The 12,559-nt window shown below is 39.3% G+C and overlaps 2 protein-coding genes across 9 annotated transcripts in view; one reads left to right on the forward strand and one right to left on the reverse strand.

Moving 5' to 3' along the window:
* LOC135294584 (uncharacterized) overlaps window positions 1-12,559 on the forward strand; it is a 255,789-nt gene that overhangs the window by 63,756 nt on the left and 179,474 nt on the right. The window lies entirely within an intron of this gene.
* Window positions 2,258-7,455, reverse strand: LOC135295569 (lymphotactin-like). Its single transcript, XM_064411332.1, has 3 exons — window positions 6,506-7,455; window positions 3,905-4,022; window positions 2,258-3,181 (listed from the first exon to the last, which is right to left on the reverse strand). Exons 1-3 carry the CDS (start codon window positions 6,573-6,575, stop codon window positions 3,076-3,078), a joined length of 294 nt encoding a protein of 97 aa, XP_064267402.1. The 5' UTR covers window positions 6,576-7,455; the 3' UTR covers window positions 2,258-3,075.

A 12,559-nucleotide genomic window follows, 5' to 3' on the forward strand; every position in this document is an offset into this window, starting at 1 on the left:
CCTCAGTACCCTCAGGGAACCAGAGAGTGTCTCCCCGCTGCCGGCTGCTTCGGGGCTGCCCCCCATTGTCTGCCGACCCGGGGCTGGCCGGGGTTCACTGGGAGGCACCCCCAGAGAGATGGAGACAGTGTGGTACAGGAAAGGCATAGTTGATTTTTTTCAAATATTGATGCCCACTGGCCTGCCCACATATATCTGGAAACTCCTTTGTGGCAAAGTGGTGCACGGGTATTTCAAAAGGAGTCAATGAAAATCAGCTGAAGTCTAGCAAAGGTTGAGCAAGAAGGGAAACGGTGACCATATGTTCACTGCTCTCTACCTTACTTGGAGAAGAGATGTTGGGCAGCCAGGACTTGGAAGAACATTAATTCAACCACAGCCCCAAATCTTCAAATGTACCTTAGGCCCTAAGCCTATTTTTTGTGGGTTTTGTGTGTTTTGCTGTTTTGTAGGTGTTTTCTAAGATGTTGGAAAGACCAACACTATGGTTCCTACTTGCCTCAAATACAAGAGCACCACTCTGGCTCTTCATTTTGCATTTTCTTTTTGCATTTGTGTGTATGAAAAGGAAGTTTAATCATGTTTTCCATTCTTTCTTTGGAAAGACTTAGGGAAAAGTGCTAGGGAGAAACAGAGCTATTACAGATAAACTTCCAGATTATCCACAGCTAGAGTTGTCAAAAATAGCACACAACTGAAACCATAGCTAAGGCACAATCAGAGAAAGACAGAGAAGCTCCTGGAGTTTAATGTTGAAGTAGGAAGAGATACTGAGGGCCCTGATCACCAATAGTAATTAAATGTCAAGGACTGTGGAAGGATCTCTATAGATCTTGCAAGGTATAACAAACAAGGACTAATTGTTAAGTAGGATGATCACTCTTAAAACTTATACATCATTCTATGAATTTTGATGAGGATGAACAGATATAAGGTATTAATTGCTATGTGATGGTTAATATATCCTCATATTGGGATAGTCCTAATTAAAAAAAATATATTCGCTTTGGCAAGATTCATCCCAGGATATGATACTATTAAGTATGAGAATAGGCATTAAAATTCTGCCTGCAAAAAGCATGCTAGATAGTTTGGGTCCTGGATGAATTTGATCTGTCAGTTGATGTTATTTATCTGCAAGTGTTTACCATAAAAATGGTTTTATAGGGGACCTGGTTTGTAGCCTACAAATACTCTGGTGATGTTGAAGGGAGCAGAAGTGTTTCTGTTGTCTATAATATGAGGATCTGGGGCCTTGAGATCAGCAACTCAAAATTATTGAACAGTTTATATAGCGCAATACTCCAGTAACATCTTACTGTCAACATTTCATTCTACCTATAAAGCTCTCCTTGCAAAGTTTGTCGCAACAAGTATTTTTTCCTAGTCTTGTTGCTATTGGGAACTTAAGAAAGGAAGCATAACTCCCAATAACAGAGACTCAATAGCCTGCCTTGGTCTGTTCTGTAGGGTAACACATATGGTCATCATTCTTTTCCCTGCCTTGGCAGTAGCACTATTAAAAACTTGTCCTGGATAGTGAAAACTAAATCTGTTGCCCCACACAGGACTGAGCTCTTATAAAATGTGAGCCACGAGAGACAAATTCTTTCTAAAGTTTTGACCAGAGCAGTGAATGTAAAGACTGACTTTTAGAGTAGAGTGATCTTATTTGTATGGTGCAGTTTGGAAGTGCTGTAGTTCCATGAGTATCTTTGAGTAACTAAGAGGTTATGTAGGATGAAAAGCCCATAGGTTAGCAGCAGTGCAGGCTCCATCCATGTGGTAATATGAGTGGAACTTTATTCCAGAAGCACCTCTGCCTATACCTCTTCTCTACCCCTCAAAGTCCTCAAATGCCATCTTTTTTCTCTCTGAGCAGAGAACTCTTCAATTTCTGCTTCTGGTAACGTGGGGACCACCCAAGGATGGTATGAACATTATTTCTGAAGTATGTGAACTTTTGAAGAGGTATGATCTGAAATGTGAGCTGAAATATGATGTAGAAAGCTTGGAATCAGATCATTCCAAAGCCATCTGAGTAATAAGTCAGCAATAGTGTCAGCTCTAGCTCAACTAGCCTATGAGTTCCAAGATTTGTGCAGTCATCTTGGTACCTGTTTCATCAGTATCCATCTGCATTATAATCTTGCAAACAAACTTGCCATTTGATTCAAGTTTATAGTAAGTTTATTAAAATTCAAAGCCTTCTGTTAGTAGCATATATCAGTTTTAAGATATTTCCATGTACATAGTTCTCTAGGGCAGGGAGTTCCTATGAGTTTGTGAAATACAGATTCCAGCCATGGTTTGTTCTTATTCAAAGAAAAGCAATGGGAAAAGCAAACCAATTGTTTCACGTTTGTTTCACGAGGGCAAAACTGAAGTAACTTCACAGATGGCATTGGTAGGATAAGGCTTCCCCAGGGCAAGACCGAGCAGGGTTACATTCATTTAGTTACACTGAATTACTCCACATCATCCCTAGGTGAGAATATTCACACACACTGTTGTGAACTGAGCTAATAAATAGTGCAATACTGTGTGTAAAAATAGAAGACTCAAGGATCATCTTCTGAATATGGCACTGATCAGGGAATAGCCTGAAGCATGAAATCAGTTTGTATAGGTTATATAAGAGTGACTGACTAACTTAGACAGCACCTTCTTAAAACCAGCACTCAATGCAGAATGTTCTGGTCTCCATCAGCATGGAGGTCTGCACTCTCCTAGCCCTGTGGGTGGTCATCCTCACTACACTGCGTGAAACTACCAGTCATTCACCATTAAATGCCATCCTGATCAGGACAGCAAGGATGAGATGATATCTACATTCAGCTGTAAATATATATTAGCAAGCATTTCAGAAAATAAACAGACTAATGGAGTTCAACCATAAAATGAAGAAGTCTCCAGGCATTCAACCAGAGATGAATAGATTCTGGTGAGTTTGTGTTTGTTCCAAGATTTTATTGCCACTTAATAAATAGGAAATAAAAGCAGATAGTAAGGTTTTCCTCGATGTTTCATGCAGCACTGATGATGATTCCAGCTGGTTGGTCTTAGATACTTGGATTATTTGCGTTTGGCAGCACGTCTTTCATCTATTCTCTTTATAGCAGCCTGAACCCATTTCTGATTAGGACTTACACAGATCTTGATACCTCCTGCAGTGATGAACCTATTGGAAAAAGGAAAGCAAACCAGGCAGCCATAAAATTCTAGTCTCTATATACAGGTCTGTTGTTCTTGGTTTATATTCAGAACATAAGTAAAAATGTGGTAAAACAATATCAGGTGCTGAAGTTTGTAAATGTTAGTAAGACTAACACCAGTTAGTGATGTCAGTTCCCTGTTCATGGCATAGGTACATATGTAGCATACATGGTCATGTACATATATGCTGATTTTAGATAACTGAGCATACCTGCTATTCTGGGACTTTATGCTAAATCTTGATGAGAATTTATCTCCCAGGAGCTGATCCCACTTGAGATAAAAATGCATGCATCTGAGATCAGAGGACCAAACACAGCTCCTGGCAAGACTCAGATTTACTCCATATTCTTTCATGTGATCTTTCTCCCTGACTCACTTCATGCACAGGGCCTCTGACTGCTCTGCCCTTGTTGAGATTTTTCCTCACTCACTGGGCACAAAGATGTGAGCTGGTCAGTGAGCTTCCTGACATTATTTATGAGCAGCACACATCTGTCAGCTCTCTGAGGCCTGCTTGTGGCCCCTCACTCCCTCAGTTGCCATGTGGCATGAAGGAACTGGAAGGGTGACCTGGACTAACCAGATTTAGTGAGTTGGGCCAGCAGAATTGAGTTCTGCTGCCCCTTCCCTATTTGATGGTTTTGTGTTTGCATAAGGAAGTCTGAAGGGTGCATGAGATACTTACATGATGGCATCTGTTGGTACTTGTTGCTTTTCATAGCTCACAAGATTTCGGATGTTCAACTGCTTTGTAGACAGATCTACACACCTGAATTTGCGCATGGATTGACTGATAGCGCTCCCTAGATGGGAAAAATAGATAAATTACAAAGGGAATAAATACTTTTATTGATATTTAGCCATAATTACTTAATAAACTTGGAATTCCAAAAGATTCCTGGTGATGGTTAGACCATGAGAGTCTCATGATGTACAGCCACAATACCAGTCATACCAGAGAGCCTAAGCTATTTTTTGTGATGCATCCTACCATCTCTAAATTGTTGTCTATCCCTATGGAGTCACTGCCTGCATAGCAATAGAAGAGTTTGACATCATTCATAATTAGGTCTACATCATCTGCAAGTAAGTACGCATATGGAGGTAACATTTAGAACTGGCATTTTATTGGGTATATTTCCATATATCTTTTGAATATGGATTAGAAATTCCTCCTTTTTTCCAAAAGGAAAGTGAGCCTACTTCTCTCACATTCAATAGCAGTATTAACAAAAATTGTTAACAGAAAGGGAGAGATACCTGCCGGTAGAATAAGTGCTTATATCCTCTGGCTATAACTCTGATTTCATGGGCGGTGGGGTGCTTCTTAATCCTTGCATTCCTCCAAGATTTTGATACAATTCAGAGAAATGTAGTGGTGATTAAGAAAGAGGATCACAATATTGGTATAAAATTTTCTGGGCACTTGTTATCTTACATGATGATAAGTAAAAATGGGAGCTCACTTAAATACAATGGAATTTACATTAGTGTTATTCTCCATTGCCAGTTCCTGGTTTTCTCCTGTTCGTGGAAGACAGATTTGGGAAAGCATGCAGGGGACAAAAAGTACACTGCTCTACTCTGTGGTTTGTTTATAAAGAATTTGGAGAGGTACTGGCTTGAGAAAAGTCCAAGAGCTGTTGTGGTGCACCTTGCTAAATGTAAAACCTGCTGCACACAGTCTTGCCATTGAAATAATTGGAGTAGCTGAGACAAACGCAAAGACAAACTTTGGAGAAGGTGTGGGATAGCCATTGCACAGGTACTGGCAGATCTGCTAATTCCTGAGATTTTGTTTGCCTGAAGGAATCTCCCTTCTGATCTTACTTTAGTAATGAGTAACACAATGTAGATTTTTTAGTGTTTCATGACACATTTCTTACTGCCTCAGACTGGTTTTCAAAATGTGACATTAAAAGAGCTCAAAGACAGTCAAGCAATTGTTACAAGTCCTGGAAATATTTCTCCTGCTACTGCACAACCTTCAGGGAATGGATGCAGGGAATAGCAGCAAAATTTCTCAAGACTGGGAATAAACCCCAACTGATCTGCACCTAGAACTACCTTATTTTTCAGGTGTATTTGGGTTTTTTTTCCCATTCTTTCTAATCCTTTTTTCTCTCCCTTGTAGACCATGTCATTGTGCTTTTATCAAACTTGGTGATACTTTGGGCCAATTACACAGCCTGGACAATGACATTGTCTGTGATATGAAGCCACTGTTGCCAGGATGAAGGGCAGTGTCACCAATGAAAATAGGAGAATGTAGTGGGGTGTAGCTGCAGAGGCAGTGGGTCGGCATGAAGGCTGTGTAGCCTCATAGACCTGTGAATGCTTAGCAGGCCACAGTTTGGATTTGGAGTGGTTTTGTGAGGATACCTTTTCTCTGTGTTTCTGACTGCATATTTATGGATTTGCATATAGCTTGCATATCAGTGGTTTGTGTGAAATCTACATGTGATGATATGACGTTTGTAATGGGAATATGTTCATGTTTCTCCACGATCCATGGAGCCTAATCCAAAATTACTGACCTAACCAGCACTGCAGACAAACCTATTTAAAGCATGGCTAATAAACATGACTCATCTCATTGTTCATAACTGGTTTGAAAGAAGATGTTCAAGTGTATGAATTAGTGAAACGAGAGAAGATATTATATAAATCTATTACTCCCCTTTTTAGTTATTGTTCCTTTTTTCCCTGCCCGTACTAAAAGGTTTATCTAGAAACAATTCCACAAACAATATGGAACTTATAAACTGTGGAGAACTTCTTAAAATGTAGATATTAGAAAGATTAAGACTATATTGTTAGAGGAATACATATAACAATTAATACCATAAAATTAATATAAAAATAATATATCCGGATAAAGGAAAATGTACATATTATCCTAGAAAGATTTTTCATGACATGTTGTTAACCTATAGTACACATGTATATATGGTATCAATGAGACTAGAATACATGGTATATGGCATCAGTGAGACTAAAAGACATTGTGCCTTCAAGAATTCTTTGATTTTAAGTGGGAAATCATTGCACAGAAAGCCTATAAGGGCTCTCAGGCACAGAATCTATCCTTGCATCAAAAGAGACACCGACCACCAGCAGGACATCAGATGAAATCCGCCATAAAGCTGCCTTTCTTGCAGATTTCATCTGGATGTCTTGCGTGTTTTATCTTATAAATCAGCTCTCTGCAGCAATTAATTTTGCTCATGAGACCACAGGTGCAATGTGGAGCAATTCTTGTCATCCTCTTGACTTGCAGACTTACCTTTGACTGTGTGCACAGTGAAGACACCAAGCCAGAAGAGGAGCAGGATTGCTGCGGTGTGGAGCTTCATCGCTGTGGCTTCTGTGTCAAGGCAGAGCAGAAATTGTCTACTGTCAGGCCCCTATCTCAGGGTTTATATATTGTCATTCAGTGGGCACTTCTTGTGTTCATTTTTATGGTGTTCTGGAGGGTCTGACTATAAGTGGAAAATTTGAGTATGCAGTACTTTTTCTGGTGACAGAACCGCCTCCTGTCCCGTACCAGTCCTTCACTAGCCCTTCTGAGAAGGCTTTTCCTGCTCAAACCCACTGTGGTTGCACTCGCTTCTGTACTGTGACTTGGGTTTATTTCAAGCTGCAAAAAGTGAGAGCTCTTGTGCAGTAGTGGAAACCTGTAATAAATGTTCCTGTCATTTCACACTTCAATTTTGAGACCTTTAGTGGAGCCGCACCGCAGAGACACAGAGTGACATTGAGAATTACCTCGCTGACCAATGAACCACTGGAAGGGGGAACTGTGAGCTAAAGGATGATGGAAACAGGAACACCGTGGCTCTTTCCAAGCAGCTGTGGGTGGTTTGTCACGTTAACTTGTAGCTGTGGAGGGGTATCACTGCTATTTCTTATGAGCAGTGGATGTTGTCAGAATGCTTGTGTTTGCTCTGTGACTTGATATGGCCAAAGCTGATATCACTGTGCTGGAAGAAGCAAGATTGAACACACCTTTGGATACAGATCCAGATCCAGTATACCTCCTGCCAATCAGGCATAACTAAAATGTGATGGTTTCAAAGAGGAATGAGAGTTTGTAAAGGGTTTCTTTGCTTGGGTTTGGATTTTTTGTGGTATGAACTTTCTAGTGCAAAGAATGAGGCCCAAGAAAGCAACTTGGTAATCAGAGAGGTACAATTTGTAGAAAAGATCAACAAAAAAGATTATTTGCACTTTCATGTAAGCATGCTGCTGATAAGGCCTGTGAGCTTGTTACAATTATACCTCTATCAAAAGCGCCTTTTTTTTGCACAGTGTGCCAACTCTTTCACCCAGATTTAGGTGAATGTGGTCTGAATTACTGGACAGCATTGCTACAAGCCAGTGGTTTTGAGCCTGCAAATATTTGTCAGGCCAGTTTTGGACTTCCAGACCACACACAAAGCAGCACCGCAGCTGGCATCTTTTTCCAGAGCCTCACAGCAGAAATCTTCTCACATGCTGTGAGAAAGGAAGTCCGCTCCTCTTAAATTTTTAAGAGTTTTAATAAATGATAAGAAAGGATAATCATAAAGCAAATTTTGCTATTACAAGTCTGGGTGCATGGCAAGACCAGAGACACACCCAATTCTTCAGTCTGCAGTCTTTTATACTGTTACAGTTCCTGTACTTTTACTTCCTTGGATGATTTTGCAGATTTATTTTGGGCTTGTTGACTACAATCTTGCTTCAGATTTTTGCGATGTTTGCACAATTCAATAGTTGCAGATACTGGCAGTCTAGGGTCTTCTGGGCAGTCTGATGGTCTTCTGACCCCTCTTTAAACTTGTTACACTTCCTTTTATGGTCTTCTGCTCTCCACTTATTCCATTTTGGATATACATTTTGCAATAGCAAGGATATCTTCATATACATCTTTCACAAGCCCGCTTACATCTTGTGAAAGCCTTGCTTCCCCATTTACACTGCTCACAAACAAAAACTTGAAAAGCAGTTTAACACTTAATTAATTACAAACAATTACAGTTTTATAATTAACACAAATTTTAGTGAAAGCCAACTATTACGTAGCCGTTTATAACACGTGCCCTCTGCAGCTCTATAGAAGAACCCAGCTAGTTTTGGTATGAATAGGTAAACACCAGGCTGCCTGATGCCTGCGCTTGTGAACAGCTGTCAGTGCAAGGACTGGAGAAATCATGAGGGTATCCTGGTTTTGACTGAGATGGAGTAATTTTCTTCTTATTGGGTGATACTGTTCTGGGTTTTGGATTTAGCACAAGAATAATGTTGATAACACACGATATTTCAGTTGTTGCTGAGTAATGATTACCCTGAATCAGGGAGAACTGCTAAACCTAATAATTTTCTTAATTTGTAACAAGGTCAAGAATTTTTTACTGTAACAATTGTGGTATGTACACTGCTTCATGACAGCATTCCTGCTGAAGGAAAAGAAGTATGCAGTGAGCAGAGTTTTGCCTAGTATCAAGAGTTTACGTATCAGGGCAAAGCGTTTGACGTATTGAATTTTCTCATCCTGTAGTCAGCTTTTAAAAAGAGAGGTCAAGATCTTCAAGAATAACTAAATTCCTAAGCACTCCTAGAAATTATTATCTCTAGTGGGTGTTCAGCAGTCCCTTGAAGATGAATTTGTACCATCAGGTCACTCAATCACTTCTGAAGACTAAATGAGGCATTCAGTGACTTTCAGAGGGGACTTAAGAACCTCAGCTTAAACATGGCTGTATCTCAGTTAACTGGTTTTAGGAGGGACTTTGTCTACTCCAGGGGATAAATATCTCTTTCTATTATCAATAGAAGCAATTTGTGCATCTGTCGTATGCAGGACACAGCAAGCTAGGTGGAATATATGGGACCCTAACGTATTTTGATTTTACATTGTTTCTTAACACTTGGAGTACTGGTTGAAGAATTACCAGCAAGTGACATCCAGTTGTGATGTTCCCATTATTTTCTTCCCTTGATTTTCATCACTTTTGCTCTGTAGTTTTCATTCTGATTTCTTAACTACCTGAAATAGTAGTTTGTGTTTAGTATTTTGATTCATATTGTAATGGGGTAGAAGCAAACACATTCTCAGTGCTCACATCTCAGCTGAGAGATGATTTCTTGTCTAAATTGATGGCTGCAATCACATTTTTAATAACTACTCTGTTTTGTTCTGGTTTTGGCAGAACTCCTTCTTTAGAAATGTAACTCTATTAACAATACTTTCTCTTAATCATAATAGAGTTTTTGCTTGTAGACCATCTGTTTCCACTACTACACTGCCAACTTTTTCCTGCCAGGTTTTCCCTGGTCTGGCCAACTTTTCTTGATGTATTATGTGCTCTTAAATAATAGTCAAAATTCAAATCAATCAAAATCTTTCTTTAGTAATTCAACTGGAAGTATTCAGATATGTAAAATTACACTGGGAAAGATTTGGTTTGAAAGGGCCCAGAGATCTTTGCTCTTTCTTTCATTCAGTGTCATCTTGTTTTGGTTTAGTTCAATGACCTTGTTTTTCTTTAGCTATACATACACCCAAGATCTACAAAAGCAATATTCATATTCTCATCTTTATAATCCTAGTCCTGTGAGATTTTTTTGTTTGAGAAATCAATTGTGGGAATTCAACTAAACCTTGTGCAATCTATTGCTGCAGAAAAGCACAGAGGTGAGTGTTGCTCAGTTCTGTGATGGTACATAATATTGCACATGCTGAAACAGGAGTCAAATACCTTTGGAACTTTGTAGAATATTCTCAGTCCATGTAGGGATACCTCCTAGCAGCCTTCCAGTACCTGAATGGGGCTTATAGAGAGCTGGAGAGGTACTTTTTACAATGATATGTAGCTGTGGGACAGGGGGCAATGGCTTCAAACTGGACAAGGGTACTCTTAGATTAGATATTAGAAAGAAATTATTTACTCGGAGGGAGGTGAGGTGCTGGAACAGGTTGCCCAAAGAAGCTGTGGATGCCCCATCCCTCGAAAGGTACAAGGCCAAGCTGGACAGAGCTTTGAGTGATCTGGTCTAATGAAAGATGTCCCTGCCCGCAGAGTAGGGGAGGTTGGACTGGATAAAGTCCCTTCCAACACAGGGCATTCTATAACTGTATGATATGAATATCCTTTTTCTTCCTTGTTTTGTTGGAATTTTTTGTTATTTCTTTTTCCACTGCCTCAACTGTCACACAAATCAGAAAAAGCAGATTTTGTTTAGTGCTTCTTTTTGTGTGTGCCATATCTGCATGATCAAGGATGGGAACCAAACTTAACTGCATAAGTGTTGTTAGTCTTCAGGAGAAGAAAAAAGATGGTTTTGTGAAAAATAAATAACTTTACCTGAACAATGCATGGTCAGTGCCTAAAGCACTGGAAATGGATCAGAACCAATATGCTGTTTCTGGATAAAGCTGAGCTTTTCTCAGAAAACTGAAGAAGTTCAGCTACTTATGTTTCTCAGTGGGTAACAGTTTTGTCAGTGGTACCTCACACTTTAGAGAGAGCTCCTTGGCCAGTCTACATATATTTGGATTCCTTTGCTCCATGAGAGTCATCACAGGGAATATGTTGAAGAGCTAAGATTGTTGGTGGAAAGAGGGAGTTACAGGTACAAGAACATACATCAGTGATATCTGTATGCTTCAAACATAACAGTGTATACAGTTATTTACAAGTATACAGACTTTTTCTTATTTTTCACATTAAATACTTCTGTCATCATATCTGTTGAAGGGCAGGCTGTGTAATACAGAATCACAATAAAGCACCAACTTCCAGGGAGCAGAGCAATAACCAGAACCAGTAAGCCTGGATTCAACTTCTGGTCTTTCACCTGCTAACTTTTCTTCCCTCCACCCATTAATTGTTCCAACTCCTCAGCATATGTTTTCACGTGCCAAAGGAAACCATGCATCCACACTTGGCTGTCCAGGTCACTTGTGCTGTCAGACCTGCTGCATTGAATATCCCTTTTCTGCTGGATTTTCCCCACAGAGGAGGTACCATCCATAGTCTTTTTGCTGTTGAGATGCTAGGTTTTGAAAAATTCATTGGGACTTTTGCCTATTGTTTACCATAAATTGAAATTGGATTAAAATTAAATATAGTGGATAAAAAAAAAATTAAAGGACACATGAATAATTTCAAATTCCTTTTTTTTTTTGAAAATGTCACCTTCTTGAACTTTCTAAAAGAGTTCAAGGTATTTTTCTTCTGTTCTTTGTTTGGGTGGCTTTCTTTTCCCCTTAAATAGCTGATTTCTAATAAATGCATTTGTTTAAAACAATAATTATCCTTGTAAACATTTTTAATATCCAAACCTTCATGAGGTCCTACCACAAAATTAAAAAAGATATGACAAATTTTAACATATAATTATGATTTTAACCCCTACAACTTCAAGGATAAAAAAATATTAAAAAAAACATCCCCAAACCAACCAATCAAACAAAAAAACCCCACCAAAACAACAAAAATCCCCTAAGCAAAACAATTAACCAAGAAAAGATAAAACAAAATGAAAAAAAAAAAACCTAAAACAAACCAACCAACCAAAAAACCAACCCCTCCCCCAACCAACCAACTACCACCAAACAAACCCTCCTGCCCACCAAAACACAGAGAAGAAGATAGGAACAGATCATTCAATAATTTTTGCAAAAGAAATCTGTGGATTTTTTTCCTCCAGAGAGGATACTTTTTCCTTTCTTCAAAGAGAATTACAGTGGCCCCTGGAATAGGTGCTTTTCTACTTCATCTCTGAAGATGAAGAACTGTCACACTTTCTAACCACACTACTGGTAAGATACATTGTCTTCATTCACACTGGTGAATTTAATCTGACAATTTTGGGCCACATCCTGTTCCACAAAGCATTTTAGAGCTTCTTAAAACTTATCACAGCACTTGATCCCCACCTTGCAATGAAATGCAGCTTGGTGCTCTTGCAGCTGTACCCTCAAACAGATACAGACTAAGAAGTAATGTTTTTCTATAAGCTGGTTTCTGTATTAGATATTTTCTCAGTGAGCCCCTAATAGCAGGAGAGTCACTGTACAGATGAAGGCTTAAATGAGAGAGGCAAGGGAAAAAGAGCTTACAAGGTGCTGTAGCAAATACCCACACTTGAAAATGTTCCACTCTGAACATTCTAAAAGAGAGTCCTTGGGGTTTATTCATTCTATGTTTTTTTCCTCTGTTGTAATGACAGTGAGTATGAAACCACGTGTTAGACAAATGCATCAGTCTGTATTCTTCACCTGTGTTCATTGCAGTACATGATGCTAGTGGGAGGCAAGGGGCACGGGAATGTTCTCCCCCTCAAGTTAGCA

The sequence above is a fragment of the Passer domesticus genome, chromosome 2 (genome assembly GCF_036417665.1).
Source record: "Passer domesticus isolate bPasDom1 chromosome 2, bPasDom1.hap1, whole genome shotgun sequence".
Lineage (NCBI taxonomy): Eukaryota > Metazoa > Chordata > Aves > Passeriformes > Passeridae > Passer > Passer domesticus.

Excerpts from the sequence above, each read along its gene's own strand:
- LOC135295569 (XM_064411332.1), bottom strand. The coding sequence starts at position 6,575 with ATGAAGCTCCACACCGCAGCAATCCTGCTCCTCTTCTGGCTTGGTGTC. Across the intron at positions 4,023-6,505 it reads CACTGTGCACACAGTCAAAG|GGAGCGCTATCAGTCAATCC; the intron begins GTAAGTCTGCAA and ends TTTCCCATCTAG. Across the intron at positions 3,182-3,904 it reads GTACCAACAGATGCCATCAT|GTTCATCACTGCAGGAGGTA; the intron begins GTAAGTATCTCA and ends TTTTTCCAATAG.